This window comes from Ochotona princeps, chromosome 5 (genome assembly GCF_030435755.1).
Source record: "Ochotona princeps isolate mOchPri1 chromosome 5, mOchPri1.hap1, whole genome shotgun sequence".
Lineage (NCBI taxonomy): Eukaryota > Metazoa > Chordata > Mammalia > Lagomorpha > Ochotonidae > Ochotona > Ochotona princeps.
This window is the reverse complement of record NC_080836.1, coordinates 58,072,121-58,099,913: the sequence shown is the minus strand read 5'-3', so window position 1 is coordinate 58,099,913 and position 27,793 is coordinate 58,072,121. Positions and strand designations below refer to the sequence as shown.

The 27,793-nt window shown below is 39.4% G+C and overlaps 1 protein-coding gene across 1 annotated transcript in view; it reads left to right on the top strand.

The window, feature by feature from the left end:
* Nucleotides 1-27,793, top strand: part of CCDC141 (coiled-coil domain containing 141) — a 196,047-nt gene that overhangs the window by 102,971 nt on the left and 65,283 nt on the right. Inside the window, exons 10-11 of the mRNA XM_058664685.1 lie at nt 5,836-6,030; nt 20,592-20,764. Coding sequence (XP_058520668.1) covers nt 5,836-6,030; nt 20,592-20,764 — 368 coding nt within the window. The remainder of the gene's footprint in view (nt 1-5,835; nt 6,031-20,591; nt 20,765-27,793) is intronic.

Below are 27,793 nucleotides of genomic sequence, written 5' to 3'. Positions count from 1 at the left end.
GTGGCATTGAGCTCTGCCTCCCTCTCAAGCTGACCTCTTCGTTTGGATAGGCCAGTGTAGAGCACAAGCAGATGAAACCATGGTCCAGTTGGCAATGCAGCTTGACATGGTCAGAGCTTAGCTTTTCAAGGGCTCAGTGTCACCATTCAAAAGCAAAGATACTTCTATTCAAAAATTTTTACTCCAAGCAGACTTTCTAATATCTCCTGATAAAAAAAAATTGCCAGGTTTATCAGCAGTCTTCACCTGCTGATTGACTCCCCAAATGACTACGATGGTCAGTGCAAAGCCGGGAGCCAGGAGTTTGTTCTGAGTTTCCCATGTGGTTGCAGGGGCTCAAACACTTGTACATGCTAATACAGTCATGTACAATTTTATGTGTTTGTGCCAAGGAGTGACTACTTATCCTGAACAAGATGGGACTGTAGATGAGGAATTGTGTAAGAAATGGGTTGTACCTAATGAGATGGCCTAGGAATTAATTAACCATGCTTTGGAAAGCATACATATATTCACATATACTCACTGCATGCTCCTATAAGTTATGATTTTGATCAGTTATTTCCAGAACTGATATTTTTTAAGTTGTTTATCATTGCATTCCCCTGTGGCTTCTTGTCTGTCTTCCCCCACCTAAAAGTTATATTTCCAAATCAAGTTTATAGGGCAATGTGTCAACCACATGGTGTTGGATCATTAAATCCTCTCCTTGGTAGGGAGGAATTTGTGAGAGCAAAAGTTTCAAGTTGGAATACTAACATTTTTAACATTTCAATCTGTATGCCAGACAATTTTTATGCCAATCTGTAACTTCGTTTGAAGGTCTAACCTAGGACTGTAAAAAAAAATAGACAAAATAAAACAAAGAATTTGTTTTAACTCTTTGTCTGTCAACATTAATTCTCTTAAAGAACCCTTTAAACCAAGAGATCCAGGAGAAGCTCAGGTTCCTCAGCAAGTGGAATACTGAGAGGTGAGGTGTGAAGGGGTTTACCACCATGAGTGTTAACTGGAAATGGTGGAGTGACCTATGGTGACACTCTGAGACAGCGATCGCAGTGTCATGTGACCTTATTGGATTGGAGAAGTGCACCTTCTGTGTTAAGCAAAAAAGCCAAGAAAGTGGTGGGCTTTGGCATTCCACCAGTGGTGACAAGTACTGGAAGTATTTTATTTGTCAAGTAACTGAACCCCGGTTAGAGGTTTAACACTTAGCAGGCAGGCAGCAGTGGCTTAGAGAAAATGGGCTAGGATTTCCTCCATGGGTTTCCTCCAGCCTTGACAAGCATGACAACTGTAGTTTTTAAATAGTGTGATGGATTCAGATGACTCTGGAAAGTTTTACTTCAAGACAAAGTAGTGGAAGTGTCCCCTAAGAAAATGGCTGGGGAAATACATCATCAGAATGGTACAGAAATACATCAGAAACTGCCTCTAGATGGCCCAAAGAAAACAGAAGCAATTTTCAGAGAACATTGAATCGAAACATTAAATGGACCCAGCTTCATTTAATAACCACAGAGTTCATGTGAAAATACAATTAAGAAAACTGAGCTGGAGGATGAAAAATAAGGAAAAGAGCCACAAAATAGCCCTTGTCATCTCTTTGGAGGGTCACATCCCTGTTTTTATATGATGACAGAAAGCATAAGGCTGAAGTGGGTTTTCAAAGACCTGGCTCCACTCCAGAAGTCCCTCATTAATGCTGTTTGCAAAAATCTGTACAAGCGGTAGATTTATGAACACTGTTGAGAGCAGGCATGGCTCTTCTCATTCACAGAGAGGAGCTTGATTATTTCGGTCCAGCTGGTAAGCCTGAGTTTGGACTATAAATTTTCATTTGTATCTATCATAGCATTGTGATTATTTTGGAATTGTGAGGCTTATGATTTCAAATCCAGAAATCTGGCAGTCACGTAATGCATTTATCATCCCCAAAACCATTTCAAGGCCCTATAGAAGTTGGATTTGAGCAACTCTACATTAAAGCGGGTGCTCTTCCCATGAGTGGAGAAATAGTACATTGCTATTTATGAGGAGCTGGGCCTGAGGTGCTGGAGAGGAGTCAGTTGTAGAGTCACACTATCTGAGTTGGCATTTTGCCTCTCTCGTTGGACCTAGGACACGCTTTAATCCCTTTGGGACCAAGTTCTACTGTCAGTAAAATGAAAAATGAGGTATGGTGAAGATTAGATGAAATTTTTCATGTAAGTAAGAAAAATAAACCTTCCCACCTTGCAGACACCTGAGATAACACCCTAGGACTTAGTGTTGACACACAACAGCCGTAGCCCAGTTTACCTGCAACTTCCTCCACATTTTCCTTACCTGGTTTGTTATGCAACCCCTTAGTTCCCCTAGTTATAATGTGATCGTCCTATAACGAGCACACAAGATTCTTGTCAATGCGATTTTTTTCTTGAAGGAATTACTTGCTGTGTTCTATTTCATGCGCTAAACATCTCTTCCCTTCAGTTCACTGAGGATTAATGCCCACAAATTGTAACAGAGGAAAGGAAAGAACAACAGACAGAGAGAGAATGGACTGATCGAGTAGTGGAAGGGATCAGGATAAAGGGATAGGGAAAAAAACAAGGAAGGAAAAATATTTGTGATAGCAGCTGAACCAGCAGGTGATTGTGCTACTTTTAGCCACAAAATGACACCTCTCAGCATTGTCCCAACTGGAGCCTTGATCCCCTAAAATGATTAACAACAAATGGTTTCTTGCTTAAGAACGTTTGTTCAAAATGTTCTACTCCACATTCCCCTCTGGGAGAGTTTTGGCACAACATATGAAACTTGTTGGGAAACACTACAATAAAAAAATTACATTATTTTATCTCAGACTGCTGATCAATGCACAAGGCTGACAAACAATAGTTTGGAAAAACACCGTACTATCATTATTGTAAAATTGGGAAAAGAGAATATCCATAAATAAGGAATGAATTGAGGTTTTCATGAATCATGACAAATTGATGGGAAGAAAAGGGTAGGCTAATATTTAGTGAGTGGCTACTAGGTATAACAGAAATTGTTCTCACTACTTCAAAAATATTTATTCATTTCCAATAGACTAAAGGAATGATTTTTTTAAGTGTGTGTGTGTGGTTGGGGAGACAGAAAGGGTTAGGGGTTGGGCTGCTATAAAATGGGTTTATGTGCTTTATAAAAGAGTGTTGTGGCCCATGTTAATTTTCCTTTGGTGGGGAAGCGATAGCTCTTTTGAAAATGAAGCATATTGAGAACTCCTATAGTTCATTTTCTTGCCTTAAAGCATTGTTGTTGCTCTCATTGAGGATTTTGGAAAATGGAATCCATCTATTCTCAGTTCCTTGCTTTATATATAGGAATATGAACCAGATCTGGTTTTGCCGCTTTTTGGATATACAATTTTGAGTAAGATACTCTTTGGAGCATATGTAAAAGCAACCCAAAAAATGAATAAAATGAGCCTGGTACAATAGCCTAGTAGCTAAATTTCCAGTTTGCATCTGCCTGGAGCCCATGTGGGTGCTGGTTTGTGTCCCTGCTGTTCCACTTCCCATCCAGCCCACTGCTTGTGGCCTGGGAAAGCAGTAGAGGATCGCCTCAAGGCTGTGCACCTGTATGGGAGACTCAGAAGAAGCTCCTGGCTCCTAGCTTTAGATCAGCTCCACTCCAGCTGCTATGGCCACTTGGGTAGTAACCAGCAGAAGGAAGATCTTTCTGTCTGTCAGTCTCCCCTTCTGTCTGTAAATCTGTCTTTTCAATAATGAAAAAGTAAATCAGAAAATAAATAAAAATGTAAAAAATTGAAAACCAGAAAAATGGCACTAGATTTTTATTAACAAGAATAATGTTTAACAGATGCTTCAAAAAATTCTGATTCTTTACTCTAATATTCATCCTTGAAATATTTTCTGTTGTCCAGTTATTTTAATAAGTACTGTAGTAAGATGTATAATTAGTACCTTTATTATCTGTTAATTGTTTAAAATACTACCATAATATGGATATTTATAGAACTGGAAGATATTTAGTATATGTGATATTATAGTGATGTTAGATAAAAGCAGTTTCATACTGTTGAAGGAAATAGCAATTTTAATCTTTATATTCCCCTATTTCTATCTAGTATAGAGCCAGGTTTGCACTAGTTAGAATGTGTTGTGAAAGGAAAAAGTGGAAGCAGTACTGGTAAATTGCTCTAAAATTGTGCTTATTTAATATGGTGCACACAAAAGGTAAATTGTTAGTAAGAGATCTTGCACTGGGATTATAAGCTGGAATAAAGTCAGACTGAGATTCCTGAAATGTGGTGCTAGCCTTCCAATGCTTTAACAAATAGCCTATGCTTCCCACTCAGTCTAGACGGAGCTGCACCCCCCGGGAATTTACAAGATGAGCACATGAGGGATGGTATTTATTTCATAGAGCTGCATCCAGCTCTATTCCTTTTGCGAGAAATTTCTCTTTCCCTTAATGGTATACTAATATGTTTGGTTTATACTAATTACTCTGATTTTCTTCTCTGTTTGTCATTTTCCATCTTCATTTAATAGAAAGGGAAAAACTTATTTTTCTCAAAAGTGTGTGTCATGGTGGGTGAGGCAGTGAGAGATCAGGAATAGGAAATTCTGCAACAAAAAACAACTGTTAATGCATGATGAATTACACATCTTAGTTCAGGCAGACGCAATAGCAACCATCATAGATATGTGATTTTCTTTCTTAAATACATTTACCCACCTTGGCAGTGAGACTTAATCATTGGTAAAACATTTTTAATAAATATACAGATAGAAATGGGCTGAGATGAAGTGGAGGTTTAAAATGTTATTGACTATATTTTTTTATAAATATTTACTTACTTTTATTGGAAAGGCAGATATACAGAAAGGAGGAAAGACAGAGGAAGATCAGCCATCTGATGATTCAATCCCCAATTGACCGCAATGACCAGAGCTAAGCCAATCCGAAGCCAGGAGCCATGAACCTCAAGCCTCTTCCAGGTTTCCCACGTGGGTATAGGGTCCCAAGGCCATGGGCCGTCTTCAACTGCTTTCCCAGGCCACAAGCAGAAAGCTGGATGGGAAGTGGGGTCACCAGTATTAGAATCGGAGCCCATATGGGATCCTGGCATGTTCAACACAAGGATTTTAGCCACTAGGCCACCTCACTGGGGCCTGGGCATGAATTTTATAAAGTTAACAGGAATGGAAGTGATCTGCATCCATCACAACTGAGTGCTCCAGCAGTCATTACCCCTACCTCTTTCTATTATACCCGTTTCTCCCCTTTATACTTTTCTGGGTCTTGCTTTCTTTGCTTCTATACTGTGGTACCTATAGTTGTAATAAAACCTATCATGTAACATTTATTACTATGATGTTTGAAAATATGACAGACTTCTGATACCCATATGTGAATGTTTTCTTAATCCTCTGAGAGATTATAAAGGAAAGAGGGTTGGTGCAAGCTGCTGTACTACAGTAAGCATCAATTAGGTGGATAAACAATAGGGACTCCTGCTCTGAAGGCAGAAGCCTAAGATTAGGGTGCCATGGTCAGGTTCTGTAAGGTGAAGAACCGCTTCTGGGTTGACTTTTTGTTGGGTCCTCACTTGGTACCCTCCACCATATGAGGGAAGTTGTCTAGAATTTCTTTAGAAGGGTATGAATTCCATTTTTCAGGGCTGCACCAACAAGACTCCATCAACTTCCCAAAGGTCCTCTCTAGTACCATCACACTGGGAATTAGATTTCAATGTGGGAATTCTGAGAAGTCACGAACATTCCATCTATAACCAGGGCATGTGTAAGGTGCACTAATGAGAGTGATCTCTCGCAGGAATGGAATCTGGCTGTGGAGAAGCTGGAGCGTGAGGCCCTGGGGATTCTGCTGTCAAAAGAGCACGTGGAGAATGACCATTTACAGCTCTCCAATCAGAAACTGAACCGGCTTCAAGAAGAATTTGGTCGGCTCCTGGCAGAGAGGAAAACCTGGTTACAAAAGGCAAATGAGTTTTTTAACAGTGCTAACAAGGTGAGTGTAAGATCATATTTATAACTTTAGATAATCAGCTACATCACTAAAGGACCCATTACTTCAGCAGGCTGGCAACAAATTACAAAATCTGTGTAGAACTTCAAAATTGGCTGCAGCAAAATATTTTAGAAGTATATCCTTGCTATGGCCACAATTTGATTCTCAAAATTAAGATTCCATGCTTTGCTTTGTACAAGATTGCTGAAGCGCATGATAGTTTTATCTTTAGAAATGCCATTGGTCTATTTGTGCAGGACACTCTGTCCCCAGACTGTGATGCTTCTCACAGAAGAAGAGTTATAACAAAATGTCTAGGTTAGAAAGGCCTGTTACTCAAGGCCTTTGTGTGCCTTTTCTCTGTAAACACGTGTGAATGTTGTCTTCGGTGTGCAGAGCATAAGACTACAAGCAGTTCCTTGGCCTGAGGACTGTTACCTGTGTCTTGCCTTTTTAAGTCAGGCAAACCTTGCTGTGGACGGTTGCTAGGGCTTCTCCAGATGGAGAACTGTTCTGGTTCTTCTGGTTGATTTGGTAAATATTTATTATAACAGGCAACTTTTTTGACTGATAATGTTCACCTATACACATCACTTGAGGAGGACAAAGTATGTAAAGCTGCTGGTGGGATTTGAAATTGTTTTCTGCCTTTCTCAATATAAACTATTCCTTGAGTTAGTCTTACAGGAATGGTTTAATATCTTAACTTTTGCTAATGTTTTTTTTAAAAGGACAATGTGGCAGGCAATGAGTGAGGAACTCCTGAAAGCTCGGTACATTTTGTTCTAAGTTCACAACATTATTGCTCTAAGCACAGTGTTCTGGTCTACATCAAAGCAGTGACTAAATTGAACTTTTTACTAATAAAAAAACTTTTTACAGAGGGTGAATAGTAAAGTTACAAAAATGCAGGTTCTAGAATTATAAAACTATTAAATATTATCTATTTATTGCATGTTTGAGATAGCTTTTTTATTTTACTTCTTATCATTTTTATTATCATTTCTCTTATCCCCTCCCCAATTCCCTCCCCGCCCCTCTGAGTTCCCTATATCATCACTATAGGATAGTTCTTCATACACAGTCATTTGTCCATCATTACGGGCATGGACAATGGCAGAGAGTCCAGCATCCTATTGTCAAGATATAGTAAACGGTTTCATTGGGAATCCATGTTTGTCTGAAAGTAGAGATGCATACTGCATTGTACCCTGAAAGCAGACATGGAGCTGTTACTGAAACTATTGAGCTAAGTAGATCCTGTGAAGTGCTAGTTAAGTTTCCCTTTAGTGGTATTATTTTTTAATAAGAGGCTCATTAATTTGCATTACATGTTCATTCTACAAAATAAGTAGGTCCTCTGCATGTCAATTGATTTTATTTCTAAGAATAAACACTATAGAAGACAGTGCTATGATTTCTTGTACAAGCTTTATGGTATGCAGCTTTGCAAAATACAGAATTTTTTCCTCACTCATTTGCTTTTTCTGTTCTCATTATTTGGTACTTTGTCAAGCAGATTTTTTTCCTAGAACCTTAGGAATAACTGTCATGAGAGAGTACAAAGTGCTACTTTGTAAACTCATGTAATTATAAATTCATGTCCACTCTGGAGAAGAGAACCCATGCTTCTTAACCTCAAAGACTTCTGATTTCCAGTTCCTGTGTTTCATCATTGAATGCCATGACATGGTGATGATCCAAATTAGAAGCTAGCTGGGATGTAGACACCCTATGGTTTTTATGGCCACGTGGCACTCAGACGGGTATGGAATTCTCTCTTCCTTTTCAAAGCTTAAGGAAATAATTTCCAACTCCAAATTTAAAAAAAAATGTAATGTGAAAGCAAATGGACATTTTTACCTCATTAGAAACAGAAATCTGGAGTGTGGAAAGTGGATGCTTAATCATGACTCTAAATGAATTATTCACCATATTATTAAGAAGTAATAAATCATGAAATTATATAGCAAGTAAATCCATTAAAATGAAAGAAGAAAATATCTCATGACTTGCAAATGGCATTTTCTTTTTGATTTATATTTTAGAAACTCCAAATTTAACAAAAATCTTACTGTTTTACCAATCGTTGATATAACTTTCAGAAATAATGCAAATTTAAACAAGGGCTGGACTTTAATAATATATAATTTCAAGTCCTTTTGAATATTTTTCTGATCTATCTGAACATTCTGTTCAGTGAAAGGGATATTTTTGCACATATATTTGATAATTTGTCTTCTAAATGCTTGAGTCTTTCTGTTGGCAATTTCCTGATTGCAAGTGTACCCATTCTTAGGTTAAGCATGCTCTCTAGAATTGTGAGGGGTTAGAGATTTACTCTGCTTTCAGGCTGACATATTAATTATCACAGTTTCATGCATGCTGACATAAGACACATCATTTGAGAATTGAGGGAGTTGATTTCGGCAAGCATAGCAGCTGAGTGTACTCAGGCCATTCCACTTACCTTTGGGTAATGCTGATGGGCCAAAATGAATATATGTACCTGCAGCAGGGGATATCTGGAAAAGGAGCCCTAAACTTGGGGAATTTATTTTTTATACAAAGTAGTAAGCAAAGCTTGCTATTTGTCATAGAGGAAAAACATTTCTTCAATCTGAAGCTTGCTAGCAGCAGATTCAACACTGACAAATGGCAAAGATAAAGAGGGGGTGGGATTATGCCTTCTTGGCAACCAGTACAATGTGTCTGAATGCAAGAAGCCATGCAGATCCAGATGATAGCACTGTGTGTCAGCTGGCAGAGGGGAAGGACATCAGTACTTTTTCAAGAGATATTTTTCCTTCAAACTGATTCAACTCTTTAAAAATGTCATTTTCGATAACCAACCTCTTCTCCTAAACTTGCTGAAGCTAGCCTAATACACTTTTTTTGAAATTTGTGTGTTAAATATTAATGTGAAGAAATAGGTTAAATGTTAGTGTCATGGGTGACATGAATGAGATAGCTAAAAGATTAGAAAAGAAAAATGTATATCACTTTTTTAAAACTTTGTTGAGGTTTAGTAGAGTGAAAAGGAGTTCTGCAGAATAAGCTGTTGCCAGTAGGTTTCCTCTGTCATGGATACCCATGCTGTTGCTCTGATTCACGTATCTAGAAAATACTGTTTCGTCCATTTTTATTCGTTTCTGTCTATATCAACTGGATATAGGGATATTATTTCCTAGAAGAAAAATAAACATGAATTCTTTTTATTGAAGTTATTAACTAAATAGTATGAATTGATAAAAACAGTAATCCTTCTTTAGGTATTCACTTATTTCATCAATATACATTGGATGAGCCTTATATGCCAAGCTGTATTCTAAATGCTGGAGCACAGGTGAGAGAAAAACAATCAAAGAATCTATACATCTGTACATTTCCCAGTATGTGAAATTCTAAATATCACCTGATAATTACACAGTGATAGCAGTTTGCCCATTGCCTTTGCCCTGTGACCCCAGGAGAGCAATTACTTTTTAATTGTGCTGAGGGTTGACAACTATCCAAGACTCATCATGAATCTGCTTCCCAGAGGAAGTGTCTGTAGTTAGGCAATTTGAAATGTTGACATTTGAACCTGGAGTGAGCAGCAGATGGCAATATTGGTACACAGGTCTTGGGAATTTTGTTGCTGATACTTGTTATAAACAAGTTACTGGATTCAAGTGGATCTGGAGCTGTTCAACTCTAGAACTTGGGATACTTTGTTTTCTTTGTAGAAATTCCTGCTTTGGTAAACTTATTTATTAGCAACAATGGTAAGGATTAGCAACAAATACAAGATCTGATTGTACCTACTGGGTGATAGCTAACTGGAAAACAGGATCTCTAATTTGCTGTGCTGCTATGAGTCACTAGAAAACGCTGATGTATGAACACTTGGCTTATTACAGTAACTCATCTTCATCCTCCCAAATTTCATCCTTTACAATTGCAGATTCTCAGACATATTGTGTTTTTAATATAATCACAAAAAAGCTCTGGTTAATATGTGTGGATCATTCAAAATTGTTTAGGGGAGATGACCTAAATTACGCAGAGATAAATACATACTATGTTTTCAGATATGGACTGCATGAGCCCGTATTTATACAATAGCTATACTTGAACCAAAGCTGTAAAATGTGGATGGGTGGTCATACACTTTCATATATCATGCTTTCAAACACTGGGGAAACAAAACAGAGACTGAAGCCAAATCTGGTTTATGAATATAGTCCAACTTTTGGATGCTTAGCATGAAAACAAAAGTTGTAGGTGCCAAAGAAACACTTTGAATCAACTTTGAAATAAAAAGCTTGTTATAACTTCTCTTTTGACATCTCTTTTGAAACTTTAATGTCACAAAAGGATGGTACTGCTTTTCAAGATGTTTGCAGTGATGTGAAACAATAATGTACATAACATCATTGTTTCAGATGAAAATAGAATAATTAGCATGCAGTTTGGTGTGTTTTAATTTCTGTGTGTATGTATAGCATCTCATCAGTTAGAATTAACATTCTAGACCCAGATCTCGGCAACAATTAAAATCATTTACTTGCACATTGAGGGAAGAAACCGATGCAAGTAGAAGACCTACAAAAATATCCAGAAGGAATTTGTTGATATGACACTGATGAACTTTAAAATTTAGGGTAATTGCTAATAGATATCAAAGAAAGTGTAATTGCCTTCAGTTTCATAATCCTTCAGCAGCTTGTCTTCAATTCCTCTAATTGAGAACAACTTTCTGTGCTCTTCAACACAATGCAAATGATTGACTCTTCCTTTTCCCCTTTTTCTGTATTTGCATTCCCTGCTGTTGTCATGCCTCATGTTGGTATTTGAAAATTAATGCTGTGATGGATACAATCCATACCTCCCACACTCAGTCTAGCTTACAGGAGAGCTGCCAATAAGGCATGAAGAAGTATGCCCAGAACAAGAGGAACAGAAAGGGAGGACCCTTAACTGACCCAGGGAAAGAGTCAAGGAAGTCATGTCAGGAAGTGGTGACCACTGAGCACAGTTTGGAAAGATTCAGAAGGAGCTGGAAGCTGACCAGGTGGTACAAAAGCATGCCATGTTTGGGGAACCTAAGATAGTTCATCTTGCCAGAAGTATAGGGTGAAAACCCAGAGTGATGAGAATGAAAAGATAGAAGCTGGTGTGGGCATCAGAAAGGACCTTGAATTGTAAGCTATGGAGTTTCCATTTTTTTGCTGACCTTCTTTTAAATATGCAGTTATTTAAGGACTTGGGAAATTTGTCATTAGGCAAACCTCATCAAAATAAGCATACAATACCTTATTTACTTGCTCTCTTCACTCACTGAGACAATGATTGTAGGGCTTAGAAACCTTAGCTTTTGAAACTCATGGGTTAGGCTATCTGATTACTATGGCTAACTGTTAACATTATTTTCAAGATGAAGTTATTTCTTCTATTCTGTAATTTCTTACATTTCTCAGGAGAATTCTGAAAATTCATGCTGAGTAACCCAATGACCAAGATATTCTGTTTTCTTCTCAAAAGTATCTTTTTCCTTAAATTTTATTTTAATTTATTTAAAATGTTTCTTTAAGATTTTATTTTTATTACAAAGTCAGATATACAGAGAGGAGGAGAGACAGAAAGGAAGCTTTTCCGTCCAATGATTCACTTTCCGTCCAATGATTCAATGGCCAGAACTGCGCCAATCCAAAGTCAGGAGCCTGGAGCTTTCCCCGGGCCTCTCATGCAGGTACAGGGTCTCAAGGCTTTGGGCCGTCCTTGACTGCTTCCCCAGGCCACTAGCAGGGAACTTCATGGGAAGAAGGGCTGCCAGGATTAGAACCGGAACCTATATGGCATCCTGGCACGTGCAAGGCAAGGACTTTAGCCCCTAGGCTACCACACGGGGCCCTATTTAAAATCTTGAGAGAAAAATGGGGAAGTAATAGAGATGGGAAGAGATCTTGTACCGTACTCGTAAATACCCACCATAAGCTGAGCTGGACCATGCCAAAGTCAAGAACCAGGAACTTAGTCTAGGTTTCCCATGCAGGTGGCAGGCACCCAAGTACTTGATATTTCCTGAAGCAGATAAAGATTATTAGACCTATTATAGAAAAGAGGAAAACTCAAACACAATGTAAATTGATTTGTCATATGGCCAGCCATTTATTCATTTATCCAATGAAAGTATGTTTTGAACATCAGATGGCTTACAATGACAACTAAGACATAATCTCCAAGGAGCACAGAGAAATACCACCATTTTCACCGCCTCCCAGTTGGAAAATGAGAGGAGAAGCAGAGCTGAGACTTAAACCTAGGCACTCCAAAATGGGTCTCTTAAAAGACGTCTTAACTATTGAGCCAATGCCTGCCCAAGGATATCTTTTGTAGTAAGGAGAACCTGATCTAGGTAGGGCTGGTGCAATGGCTCAGTAGCTCAATCCTCACATTGCGTATGCAGGGGTTCCATATGGATGCTAGTTCATGTCCTGGCTGATCCACTTCCCTTCCAGCTCCCTGCTTTTGGCTTGGAACAGTAGAGAGTGGCCCAAAGCCATGGGGTGCTGTACCCATGTGGGAAACCCAGAAGAAGCTCCTGGCTTCAGATTGGCTCAGCTTTTACCATTACTACCACTTGGGGAGTGAACCAGCAGATGTAAGAAATTTCTCTCTGTCTTTTCTCTCTAAATCTTCCTTTCCATATTAAAAAATCTTAAATAATTAATATTAATAATACTGCATTAATATTTCTTTTTTTAAAAAATATTTCTTCCTTTGGAAGTCAGGGTTACAAAGAGAGGGAGAGCCACAGAGAAAGGGAGATGAGAGAACATCTCTTCCTCTGTTGGTTCAATACCCAGATCATTGCAGCAACCCTGTCTGAGCTAGATGTAGAAGCCAGGAGCCAGGAACTTTTTCAGGGTCTCCCACATGGATGGCAGGGGCTGAAACCAGTGAGCCCTCTTCCGCTGGTTTTCCCAGGCCATTTGCAGGAAGCTAGAGCAGAAGTCAAGCAGCCTGGACACGTGTCCATATGAGGACACATATGGATACTGCCATATGAGGACTGGACTCATGTCCATGTGAGGACACATATGGATACAAGCAGTGGCTTTTACTCACTAAGCCACAGTGCCAGGCTTGGCTATAGGTGTGTTCGTTGCTTTCCCTGTCATGTACTTCCGGTCTGTTACATCTCTGAACCTGCCCTGAACACATCCTGCGTTGTCACTTCTGTGTGCATTCATGTTCCTTTGCCAAATTAAAATTTCTTGCGAATAAAAAAAAAACATACCTATTTTACTTCATGTTCATAAGAACATCTAGAACAATGTTTTGCAGTTGATGGATTCTCAGTAATTATTTGAAAGTTGGAGAACAGTGAAATATTATGAACTGTTGGAGTTTCAAGCCGAATGCACTGCACTGTTCATAAGAGATAATATGTAGTCAAGGCCATGAGGAAGTGATCTTTTTTAAGAGGAAAACTTCACAGCCTAACAAACAAGGACACAAACTTCAAGCTGAATCTCTACTGCGTGTGTGAGAAAGTGAGTGGGGCTGTAGAAAGGAACTTGTTATCCCATAGATCATCTCCTCCCGGAGGATGTGATGGGAAACCACACACCTGTGATTTCTCATTAGCTTCATAGTATTTCTCCTTAGAGTCTCTGTCAGAATTACCTTTGCGTGCCATCTAGTGTTCAAAAAAACTTACGTTGGATGCATGAATAAATGGCCGTCATAAACCAATTTATGTTTTTGAGCTGGAGTTTTTCTTTTTTCTATAGATTTAATAATTTTCTCTGTTCTAATAGGTCTAATATTTCTTACTAATTCAGGGAATATCATTAAATTAATAAAAGTTCTTAGAATCACTGATAAATTGTACAAAGAATTTCTTTTTAGGGTCAAGTTGAAGCATAAACTAGAAGGGGTTGTAGAGTTGTAAGTAAAAGTTTGGTTGCTGCTCCCAGGATGGAACTTCGCTAAAACAGCAGGCAGCGTCGAAGCCTGGCTGCCTGCGTGTGATTTAATCTCACCTTGGATATGCACTAGCTTCTCTGTGTGCCTGGATTATTTTTAAAATCTGTATAATAGAAATCTAATCACAAGCACCTCACAGGGTCATTTTACTGTCTAAGTTCATATATGTTAATGCTTAGACCAACTAAGCCTTCACCGAGAGTTACTCATTATTTTGTCATTGGAAGTGCATTTAATACTGCACTGGCCTTTCTAATGTGACTTAAATGCTGGTGCTCATTGTCATACCCCCAGCATGTAACTGAGTGCATGGTCTTTAGATTTCAATACTTTTGAAATAATGAAAAAAATTGCTTTGTACATTTAGAATGGATGTTTTACGTGTTAATATCCTCAAGATCATCCTAAAATAGTTAGGTCAACTTAGAGAAATCAGACATTATAAGCAGAGACTTAGTGCCTAAAATTCTGCTTCATTGTATAGTTGTCATTTTCAAATGAGTTTACCTCAAAAGTAAAAGATGGCTAGTACATAAACTTTTCCAATCCTTTTTGATAAAAATGCTTCATATACATGCTGCTTTCAATTTGAAGCTCAGAACTCCTTTTCTAATTTCATTTCAGCTTTTTGGACAGCAAGTCATATCCTGATACTAAAGCTTCAAACTGCTCTTATCAATACCACTGGTTACCTGAAGCAAGGTCGGATGCCTTGTTCAACAGCAGGCAGGCGGGAGTGGTGGCAGAGAGGGGAATGTTGGGAACTAAAATCACACCACCCTTCCACCCCCGGCCTTCTTGCTTTAGAAAGCTTAGGTAGACTTCCACAAGACTTGAATCTGCTCACCAGACTGGGAACTACTAGAAGTTATCTCAGATGGTTAGGACAGAAACTGAAGCATTTGGTTTCAATACAGCATGAACTCCAGAGAAACATGAATCCACTTGGGGAGTGGAACTCAGAGCTCTCACTAGAGGCCGAGTTGGGGGTTTTGTGTGTTTGCAGCCAAACTTCTTCCCTACCCTCTGGACTCTGGAAGGGGAATCAGGGCTCTGCAACTGGGGAGTTTTCCTGCTTTGTTATTGTTGAATATTTATTCTCTTCAAGTTAATTAGTCATGAAGCAAACAATATTGCTTATTAAACATCTTTGTGAAACAGCGTGATATAGTAACTATGTTGAATGATTCATGGTTCTTGCTTAAATTATTAGTCTCGCAGATACTTTAAAAAGAATAAAATGTGCTGTTTCCTGATACCATCTCTTTTTGATTTGGTACAGCCTGCCTTCACTGTTGTACTTAACAAGGGAAAAGCAAAGGTCTTTGTTAGTGCCTTACCAAGAAAAACAACTCTTTGTTGTTTCCAAAACAGGGCCTGAAAGAGCTGGTGAGCTCCTTTGTCCGCTTAGGATCTGGGTGATGCCACGTGAGATGGTCAGGAAGAGCTAGGATACGGGGGAGAAACACAATCCTTGTTCCTATAATCATCTTCCCCAGCCCAGTCATAAAAAATTTTACTGACTTGTACATATAAGGTTTGGAGAAAGAAAGGGATGTGAATAGAAAAACCAAAAGGCAAACATCAATTTCAAAGGAGTCTGTGTGGAGGTCACAGTGTCCTGTTGCCAGAAATAACCTGCCCTGTACTATGTGTGCAATAAAGAAACTTTTTCCAGTCCAGATCCACTAGACCAGATTTCTTATGGACACGGTGAATAGAAAGCCCTCTCTATTATCTTGTGGATGAATTAAGTGAGGGCAATGATACTTAGATCATTTCTGGAAATGACGCATGGATTCCTCATCAAATTCTGCATGGGAATGAGAGAAGTTGGCTTTGCATGTGCCTCCGGTAATCACAAACTGTAGAAACTTCTAGATAGTCTTTCTCTAAAAGTCCAGAAGTTTAATGCTGATGTGTGTATTCTCCAAACAATTACCATTAGTGTTAAACTAACAGTACGGGATATGCTGTCTTGCAGCTCTGTTAACATTCCTGGTCCATTTGTTGAGCTGAGGAAGGAATGACCTCACTCACTTCCTTCCTGCTGCCTTACTTTTTCTTTTTGAGAGGCAGTGAAATAGAGAAACAAAGGGGATGTGCTTGCAAGAGAGAGCAACTAAGCTCCCATTTGCTGGTATACTCCCCAGTTGCTCCCTATAGTCAGGGCTGTAGGCTACTCCCTGGAAGCCAGGATCTCATTTCTGGTCTCCCATGAGAGGCAGGGACCCAATTGCTTGAACCATCACCGCTGCCTCTCAAGGTCCATGCTGGGAGGAAGCTGTAATTGGGAACCAAAGCCAGGACCCAAATTGAAACTTGCATATGGGACCTGAGCATCTTAGCTCTCTCTGCCTTCCCAGTACCTGCTTGCTCCTTGGCTTCCCATGGACAGACTCCAAAGACATGTAGCCTCTGAACGCGGCCCCTGTGTTTGTATTCCTCACCCTCTGTTTACTGTTTGGCCAGTTAGTGAAGGTGCATATGCCAAGATGCTTTGTGTTTCTAATTTGTGTGCTTTTAAGAGTTCCAGGAGAGGTGAGGTCTAGCAGTAATGAAACATGGACAGAGAAGCCAGGGAAAAGTGAATGTTTATAGCTTTCTAAGTGTGTCTGCATTGTTTGCTGCATGGCTCAGGATAATTTATATTGATCTTAATTCTGGCAAGTGTGAAACATTTAACTTTCAGGTAGTTGTTTTATTAACGTCTTGATCTTTCTTGAGGGAAAGCTGTGGAATTTCACTATTTTGATTTTAAGTTATGAATTATTGTTATCTTCTCCATTTACTAACTGTTCAGTTCCTATTTCTACTACATTAGGAAATCCATTTTTTATGTTAGCATTCATAAATGAGGGAGAGTGATATCACACACACATTTAATGCCCTTGTGGCATTTATAAGTAATGCTGATGAGGATAAATTCAGCACCAAGTACATGATGGGCATGCGTTCAGTGGAGCCACAAGAAGAAGAGGTCCCGTGGACAGAGGATAGGCAGTGGATGTCTGTGTTCTTCTCAGTGACATTTAAAGATGTTTTTTATTAATTATGAAACAGAATAACAGCCATGTTTATTACATGTTTGCCATCCTGCCAAATTACATTCGTATATTTTCCTCCTTCAATTCTCGAGACGGCAGCAAAAATGGCATACATTAAGTTACTAACTCAGAATGGAATTAAACTTATGGGCAAGTAAAGGTCCTTTGGGGGCCAGCATTGTCATTCAACTGACATCCCATATGGGAAATGATCCCATATGGGAGAGTCCCAGCTGCTACACTTCCTATCCTATTCCCTACCAATGAGCCTGGGTGAGCAGGAAGCAGTACTTGTGGCCCTGCCATCTAAATGGGAGACCCAGATAAGTTCCTGACTTCTGCCTTTGGCCTGGTTCAGACCTGGACATTGTGGTTTTTTGAGGAGGAATGAATAAATGAATGAAACGTTTCCCCCTCACTCCTCTTCCTTTTTCTCTTCTTGTAAATCTGCTTTTCAAGTGAATAGATAGGTGTGGGTTTTTTTCAAGTAAAAAAAAAAAATGCTGTAGGATTTGTCATTCTTTTCCTTTTTCATTCTAGGAATTTACATTCTCTTAAGGGGAAAGTCCCTGACATTTACATATAGAGTTCCCCTTTGTTTCTTCATTTAGAAAGGAGTCCAATCCTCAATGTAGATGTGTGTTACTATAAAAGTCACTTAAGAAAGTTCAATGTAATTTAGTATTTAAATAGAAAACAAACTTCCAGACACAGTGGTTATTGCCAAGTGATATTCCAGTGAATTATGGAGGGACTGAGACTGTGACCAGTCACCTTCTTTTCTAAGATCAGCATCTTGTTGCATTTGGCTCCAGTGCCAACTGCAGAAAAGAGACAGGATCAGATAAGGGAGACGTCAGCATTTTACAATGAATGTTTCTGTTTTGCTGTCCTACAGATTAGGAAAACCTCTGTCTTTCCCTGAATCCTTTCCCACCTATAAGAAGTAAAGGCAAATACTTATTTACAAATGTGAGCTTTAAAAAAACCTCATTTTTTGTATTTTATTGTTATTATTGTCCATGATATGGTTTGTAGGTATAGGGATTCCCTCCTCAACATTCCCATTGTCCTTCCCCCATATTATTACAGTGGTATAGTCCTTCAGCAACAGTCACAAGTCCAACATTCTGCTATTTAAGTGCATCATGACATTCTAGATATTGGCAATGGTGGAAAACTAGTTTCCTATTGTCAAGGTATGTTTAACAATGTTTAGCAAGTCCTCTTTTTATTCACGAGTAGAGATACATGCTGCAATGTATCTTCACTTCTCACTATGCGAGTTCTCCATTATATCGTTCATGTGTAAGAGCGTATGTATTATCTCATCTTTTCCATGCAAGATTGGAGAATTCTCTGAAATGGCCCTTCTTTCATTCCTTGTGGTTACTTATTCACGTATTTATTTGAAAGTGAGGAAGAGTTATCACAACTGCCTTTTACTCCTCCAAATGCCTCTAGTAGTCAGGGTAAGTCAGACTGAAGCTAGGCATTGAAAACTCCATTTGGATGCCTCACAGTGGTGCAAGGGACACAAATACTTGAGCCATTTCCCTATGCTTCAGCATACGCATCAGCAAGAAACTGGTGATGAGCCATTTCCTATGCCTGAGCATATACAGATCCTTGAACTCAGGCTTGCCTGTATGGAATATGAGCATCCAAAGTGCAGCTTAAGCAATGTGCCAAAAGCCTACTGCATATCCGTTTATCCTTAAGCCTCCCACAGTAATCCTTTCACACGCGGCACCATTGGTCAGAATTTGTATACAGGGAATATGATTTGTGTTTAAATCCCAAATTTACCACTTTGCAGTCCATGTTACGTCATGCATTAAACCTCTGAGATTTATTTTTTCCTAGTTGATCATATATTAGCAATAATTTCTATCTCCTTCACACTGCTGGGAACTGTGTGTGAAACCCAGTAGGCATTCAATATTTGTTGACTAAATGAAAAAGTACAGTGCAACCGAGTAAAGCATGCACACAATCAGTTTTCATCAGACTCCAGTTATTCATTTCAGCTGCTAAATAAATGGAATGGGTATTTTGAATGTTGACAGAGCAGACTACAGAGATATGAGGGCATTGGTAAGAGAACACAGTATCAACTTGGAAATTAGGACAGTGTTTGAGAGGATTCATCTGTAAATTCCAGTTTTATCCAGTTCTAATTCTGGGATGAGACTCATTTTCTAGAATGACAGCCAGGGGCAGGGGTGTGTGCATCACAGGCTTTCACACCTGCAACCTGGCCCTTGGCTGCTGCAGGTTTTCCCTCAGCTCAGCAGGTCCCTTGGGCCTTCCTCAGCTTTTGGCAAGACATCACCCAGAAGTCCATCTGTTCTTGTTATTCATGTCCTGGGATCCTCCTCCAGATCTGCTCTGGAGTTTTCCTACCCTTCCCATTCTGAGGGTTTGCTGCCAAGGCTAAGGCCTTGTAAGTCAGCAGTCCAGGCAGATGTTGAGTCCCTTGCCTGACTATGCACACTGCCCAGCTTCCTGTGATGGAGCATGAGAGAGCTTCTGATGGTGTTGAAGTGTCACATGGAAGAGTTCAGCTTGGCTTTGACTTACCTAACTCACCTGCTCCCTAGTCCCAAATTCTGAAATAAACCATCAGGGATTGTATAGACCCCTGCTCTCTGCCTTCTCTCTCACTTGTTTCTCATACCATATCACATATCATTCATATATATACACATACATATGTATATACATACATATGTGTGTGTATGATATTCTTCCATCTTCATGCCAAGTAAGCCTTCATGGCCAAATAAGAACTCTTCTCTACACAGTTGATTCTGTAAGCCTAATCCCCCGGCCTGGGTTGTTGATCTGCTATTAAAGAAAGGAAATAAAATAATTTAAAAATACACTCTCAAGACAATATTTTGATTTGCAAGGCTGTGAGGTTTCTGCATAATCCTATTTTGCATACCAGAAACTAAAGATTACTTTGGTTTTAATCTTTGTGCTGCTTCAGAACCAAATTCTAATATCCTCTGTAGACAGATGGACACCTTCACTGGAGTAGGCTTTTATTTGAAAATAAGTGAAGGGTATGTAAGTAATTTCTTGAATATCTCTCTATTTCTCAGATTTCTCCGGTTCAAATGAGAATTGGGAATCTTCTTTTCAGGAATTTTTTAGATATTCAGATTGTGAAAGGCTGCATACTATTTTTTTAAATGGTTCAAGCATTATTTGTACACAGTACATAATGTGAAAAAAATCAGACTTCAAATTCTGTAGTTGCAACTGTGTGCATAGATACACTCTGAATGTAAAACTATTTTGGTAATTTCGTGGTGTTGATGGCTATTTGTGCTGAACTAAGCTCTGATCCATTTCCTTGAATGGAGACTAAACACTCTCCAGCTGTTTTCCAAGACTAAGATAGTTGTATTTTGTTATGATCAAACCCATAAATTGAATGACCTGGTTTAATGGTTAGTGTTTCACACACACATGAATGTAGATTTTAAACCAGAAAAGCAGAAAATGAAAGTATGTTTTCTTTGCCAGGCATTTGATGTACTTGGAAGAGTTGAAGCTTACCTTAAGCTCCTTAAAGCAGAAGGTTTAAGTCTGCCTATCTTGGCAGCAAAGCATGAGGAATTACACCAAGAAATTAAAACCTGCACGACTGATGCTTTGCAGAAGGGACAAACCTTAATCAGCCAAGTGGACTCTTGCAGGTAAGTCAAGTCTGTTTCTTCCCAAAGATACCAGGTTTTTTGCAATTTCCACAGTCGTAAAAAATCAGTTGCATGATTCCCGCTGCCTCATCCTCTCCCCAGCCCCCAGTTTTCCACACTTACGATATTTTGCCACATTTAGATGTATCTTGGAAAAAATGTATTGAATGTTGGTCAGCAATGATTCAGAATACAGCATTGCTCATTTACATGTGAGGCCTTATTCTGAGCAAGAGGACTTGGAGAGGTTAAAGCTTTCTCTGTCCTGTTTTTGTCCAGGGAAGAGGGAACGGATAAAGTAGAAAGCAGAGCCTATTCTTCTCCTGTCCTAGCAGCTTCAGGGGGATGTTTTCCTCTTCTAGGTCATAAGCCATAGGTTTTTCCTGTCCCTTTTTCCTTTCTGTCAGAAAAAAGTGCTAAAATTCCCTTTCAATCATAACCTCATCAAACAAAATCCCAAGTAAAGGATGATGTTATTATTAGCAAGTACTCACTTCTATTCAAAATTGCCACATGCATGCTGGGTACCCTGTTAAGAACTTTGGAAACTTTATCTCATTAATCTTCACAGCAAAGCCACAGAGAGCATGATAGAATGTTTTCCTTTAACAGTTAAAGTTACCAAGACTGATACAGAGCAATCCCCAAAATTGGTGCAAGGGTTTGCTACAGAATCTACGAAACTAGAACCTGTTGCTTGACATGCTCAAAACCAATCACCTACATTGGGGTGGTAGAAAAAGGAAGTATTTGTTACAATGCACAGAGCAATGCGCCATGAAGGTGTGCCCTAATTCATGGGCTCTTCTGGTTATTGGTGTGAATGTTCTGATGGGTTGAAGCTGGAGTGAGAGGTAAATGTTCAATTTATGTCCAGGTGTCAGCCCAGAACTTGGTTCCTGGACTAGCAGATTGAGATTCCAACAGGTGAGAGAATAACTTAGAATCTTTTGTAGCATTAGAGGCAATGAGAAATAATACTGGCATAGGAAATAATCACTAGCCTGTGAGGGTAGTCATGCCACTAGTGGTGTTGCCTTTGTGTCTGTGGAGGCAATCAACCACACACCCCCAGACATAAGCAAGCATCCATTGTCTGCATCTATCCACATCCTCATATACCCACATACACCCACCTCCACATCTAACCCTGCTCCATAATTACTTATGTGGGCCTATTGACCAAAATGGCTGGGAAGGAAAACAGTTGTGTAGCAGGACTATGGCTGTTCTGGGTCTGCCAATTACCATGAAGCAAAGAAATATAGGAGCCTCAAGACAAGGGGACTTGGTGAACACCACCATCCCAGCAGGTTCCTTGTTGGGCAGTGTTCATATCCTTAATTTGACCAGTCATCAGTATTACATTATTTAGGGAATTTTGTTGATGACTGAGTGAGCTTTAGTTAGTGTGCGGGCTGCATGCAGAGGACAGTTATATTTTGCCCCAGACCCGAAATTTTCTGAAAAGAAACCTCTCAAGATAATACCACCCATCAAGGTATTCCCTTTTGTAGAAGCAAATAACCTCCTGAGCCTGCTGATGAGGTCCTGTGCCTCTCCGTCAATTCGGTTAGTTTTAGTGTGCAAGTAATTTGCTCTCACACAGTCAGGCCTGGGCATTTTAAGGGAGAATGATTGGGAAACTGGACCTGATGGTTTCTGACATCTGCATTCAAAGCACAGTATAATGGCCTCCGTTCAAGACTCAGAGGGGTTAAATAACTTGCAGACACACTTGCAGGATCAGATCCAGTTAGCTAGACTGAATCAAAATCCCAAATTCAATGTTGTCTTAACAATGCAATGGGTGGGTCACTTTTAAATTTTTGTTTTATTTTAATAAATTCAGTGAATACAACAGTGTGAGCTTAGAATGTAAATAGTAGGAGGAATAAGAATCTTGAGAGACAAGCAAAACAGAAAAGCGTGGAAGAAACAAGAAAATGCAACACAACAGGGATGATGGATGAGCCCATGAACAGGTGATGGATAGGAAGAAATGAAGGCAGAGGTCATACCCTGACAAAAAAAAAAAAAAAGAGAGACCAAAAGAAGACTTGCATAAATTACTCAATCCTAGATTTTCATTTTCCATCTCAAGAATCTCCTGAAACACAGACATTGATTTCAAAGAAATGCAAATGATATGGCAAATTTATCATATATCTGAGCCCTTGCTCTGCTCTGTTTTAGATGTTGATGTGCTAACTGGGAAATTTTCTCTCCGAACGACTGTCTGAATCCAGACAGAAATGGTTCATCCAGGCTTGTGACAGTTGCTGGGAAACCAGGCAAAAGCCAAGATCAGAAATAATCCAAGATCATCTGGTCAGAGCCAAAACGTTGAGACTTTGAGAAGTGCACATGATTTTTTTACCCTTGGATTTAAAACTAAACAAGGACGTTTGTGGCTACTAAGTTTCTTTAGTTTGGCTTCAATTTACCCTCCAACCTCTCAAAGTCCCAAATGGTTCCCTTCTGACCTCAAGTGTGGGGACAGGAACTCCTCTCTCCCTTCCCTGGGACAGATCCACTTTCCCAGAATGTGTAAATGCCCTCGACCATGCAGAGAATGTCCTGTGGAGTTTTACTGTTCCTGAACTCAAATTGCTTGTTGAACAATGGATCAGGTGATGCCTGCTCTAGGTAGTAAGCTGTTCAGTGGTAAGGTGGGAAAGGATTCTGTCTCCTCAAGACACTGGCAGATGTGATACTAGTGGTCAGATTTTTCTTTGATTTTGATGCTTCCCCCATCCTGGGAAAATTGCTGTAATGCATGACCAGATCACTATGCAAAAACCTCTTCACAGAGCCCTGGAATTGCATTTCTGTGTTGCTCCTTCCTTTCTGTCACGCATGCCCTAAGCCCCCACCCCCACACAGTTATACTAGGTGCTATGACTTCTCCAAATCTGGTCCCCATGGTCTCAACTCATCACAGAATCCAGGCATTATTTGGGCTCTGTTTGGCTTCTACCTCTCCAAGATTTTGCCTGGAAACTACCTCCCAGGTAATAAGCTGATGCAATCTAAGTGTCATTGCTTTGTGTTTAGTTAGGCAGCTCCTTTGTTGGGATCTTGCATTGTTTTCTGGTAGTTGAAGCCATGAAGATGAATCTAGTCCCTGCTTCTAGATCAGAAACTAAATTTCTATATTCAATTTTAATACTTAACTCCTGGAGTTAGAAACATGGTCATTTTTGTTTTCTTAATGCTAAACTTTGTCTTATTTGCTCTAATCAGCCATTCATCTTTTAAATACTGAAAAACATAGAATAGATGCTTTTATTTTATATAATTCCATCTCTGAGGATTTTATATAATTCTATCTTTGAGATTTGCTCAACATTTTGAATCATTCATTTAAACATTTATCTACAGAAATTATTCTTTTTATCTCTTGTTCTATCTAGTCTTAATATTAACATATATATAATGCTTTTCAAAGTGACTTCTATAGTTCTGGGTTTTTGGGGGGTGCAAATTGGATCTTAATAGAATAAGCAGTAATTAGCACTACTTTAAGAAGGTGTTGGATGGCATGTATCCCACTTCAAAGGACCTGTATCCAATTGCTAACTCCTGCTCTTCATTCCAGCTTCCTTTAGTGCAGACCCTGGAAGGCAGTAGTGATGGCTCACACACTTGGTTCCCTACCACCCATGTCAGACACTTACATTGGGTCCCTGGCTCCCCACTTCAACCTCTGGACGTTATGAGTATTTGAAGACTATATCAGAGGATAGTTCTGTTATCTCTCCTCTCATCTCCTCTCCCCTCCCCTCCTTTCCTCTCCTCTCTTCTCCTCTTCTCTCTCCCACTCTCTCTCTGCCTCACTCCCCATAAATAAATACATCTTAAATAAATAATGGCATCCGTACCATAAATTTGTACTAACTAAATGCCTTTGGAGATCACAATAGATAGCTAGACTTCTGAATACCAGCCATACTACTAATAGAACGTAGAATCATAAAATTATTATTACCAAACATTTGGGGGAAAAGAAGTTTTTTTAAGGATTTTTTTTCCTTAATTATGCCCATACTAGACAAGCTTTCTTTTTTTTATTAATTATTTTGCATTATGTGATAGTTTCATAGGTTCTGGGGTTCCCCCCCACCCCTCCCCATACCCCTCCCCCACGGTAGACTCCCCCCCACCCCTTTGCAGCATTACAGTTCAAATTCAATCAAAATTCTTCCCTTGCAAACAGATGCCAAGCACATAGTCCAGCTGCTCATTGTCCAGATGGAATGTACAGCTTCTTGGAGAGACTATTTAGCTGCGATCAACCCCTAGTGGTTTTAATATTTCTCTAGTTATGTAAGGATTTTTATTTCACGCATTCTGAAGCTATAACTTCCCCCTACCTGTGAAACAGATAAATATTTCGTGGAGTATTTTTTGATCAAATGAGTTGGCATGGACTCTTGACACATAGTGAGTGCTCCATAATTACCTAACTTATATTAAAAAAAAAACTTATAGGAAGAGATTTAAAAACAAACTACTACTAAGAGTCCCATGGTTATCTTAAATAATTATATCAATGGCACTGAATTACCAAGCTCATTTTCAGTAACTGGGGAAGGTTATTTTCCAAAAAAGAAACTGATTGTTTATCTTACAACAATAAAAGGCACAGTATAGTATTGGCATGGATAGGGATTTCAGAGATTTTTTTTATCTGATTTTTTTTCTACTAGGTAAAAAAATGGAATCTTTAAAGTTCAAATTTGTCTGAGATAAGGCTTCTCAGTAAGCTAGACAGTTTCGTTGTAATAGTACCTGGCCCAATATGGCCCAAAAGGGCTGTAGATTCTACCTGGTTAGGCAAAAGTTGATGCTGTTTTTCTGTTCTGGAATTATTATATTGGAAGTTTGAGCAGCATCCCTAAATAAATAGTGGTTATTTGTATGTTTCCTGGATTTTCTCTTTCTTGCATATAATCTGGTGATAATTCCAGGTCATTACTGAATAGTTTTTCATCTTTCCAGGAAATAATATCTATCACATAACAGAAATACACTCATTTACTGCACTTCTGTACACTTATGAGGCAGGTTACCTATAATAGGATGTAATTATGGTCAAACAGACTGATGGTGGAGTTGAAAGTTCTCCATTTCCAGTCCTCCTCATCTCCTCCTGTGTCTTGACTGGCATGTCCTTAAATGCCAAGTCTAAAGACAGATGAACAAGAGCAGAGTTTTGCATTTACTAAGCCATAAGACTGTATTGATTGGGAGTGCTGGGCCCAACACTTTGTCAGCGAGTCAAAATTTCCTTAATGGGGAAAAAACAATGGGCATCTTTTTGTTTTGTATTTTTTTCTTCAATGTAGCCACCAATTCAGAACTAAAAATCCTAAAAATTTCATGTAAGACCAGGCTACCCAGTGAAGAATTCACTTACCTTTCCTCTTTGCTAAAACTTAGGATTTACAAATGAGCTCGCTTCAGTACTCAATCATTTTCTGTTTCTGCATAAAAGAATATGTTGGTTTTCATTTTACCTTATCTTGCTGTACGTAGGCTTATAAGCTTCATCCTGACAGAATATTTTACTTTTGTTTAATTTTAGATATTATCTGTAATGATTCAGTACTTGATTTCTTTCTTGGTGTAAATTCCTCATATTGTCATATTTACAGATAAATAGAAAAAGGAGTTCATTGGAACTCTTCTTTATCTTTGCACAATTTTATGTTAGTTTCCATTGCTTCCCTAGATTGACACCATGATGGAGAATGAATGCTACACAGAGGGTGGTTCACACATTTGTTTTGTTCATTTCAAAAATGTTTTTTGAATGTGTGTGGAAATCAGGTGCTTGTAATGTTGTAAGTGGCATGTCCGTTCTCATGCATGTTATATTCTTGTGACATGAAAATGTCAATCATCAATAGATCAAATAAGCAAGATGCTCTTACGCAGCAGTGAGTACTGTGAAAAAGAACAGGGTGACATGGGGTAGGGAACACCCTTGGGGAAGGGAGCATTTCATGCAGCAGTCAGGGAAAGATCTGAAAAGAGGCTACTATACAATGTAACTGTGAGATTAGCAGACCTAACATGGCAATAGCAAGAATGTGACAGAAGGAAGGGCAATGTGGCTCAGGGAGTGAGTGCAAGGGGAGAGGGGCACAACCGAAAACCAGAGGGTTCAGTGGAACTCAGGCTATGTCCGAAGACATCTAGTAATAAACACCTGTTCTCTTCAGAGCCACCTTCTGATAGGAACTACCATTAGCATTCTTCCTGTCAGGTTATATGGCCTCCCAGCAGCATATGATTGCAACAATTTCCAACCTCCTTTTTCAAAAGGGAAAGAATCTCACCTCCATGATTGGGTTCACAAAGAATTCTAGCTGTGGGATCCTTCATACAGGTTGGTCACTGAGACCATACAGGAATGGACCTTCTACTCTTCACCACGTGCATTTATACCCATACCCAGATGCCCCATAGCTTCAGCCCCACTTGCTTTCTGCTTCTTCACTGTTGTTTTAAAATATTTATTTATTTTATTTGAAAGGCAGTTGTGTTGGGGGCTCAGAGAAAAATGCATGAATGAGAATGAGAGAGAGAGATCTTTCATTGCTGGTTTACTGCCCAGGGGGCCACAATATTCGGAGTTGGGCCACACAGAAGCCAGGAGCCAAGAGATTCATCTGATCTCCATGTAAATAAACCTGGAACATTTTCTGCTCCTTTCTCAGGCACATTAGCAGGGAGCTGGATTAAAAGTGGAGCAACTGGGGCCTGGCAGCGTGGCCTAGCGGCTAAAGTCCTTGCCTTGAAAGCCACGGGATCCCATATGGGCGCCGGTTCTAATCCCGGCAGCTCCACTTCCCATCCAGCTCCCTGCTTGTGGCCTGGGAAAGCAGTAGAGGACGGCCCAATGCATTGGGACACTGCACCCACGTGGGAGACCCGGAAGAGGTTCCTGGTTCCCAGCATCAGATCGGTGCGCACAGGCCGTTGTGGCTCACTTGGGGAGTGAATCATCGGACGGAAGAT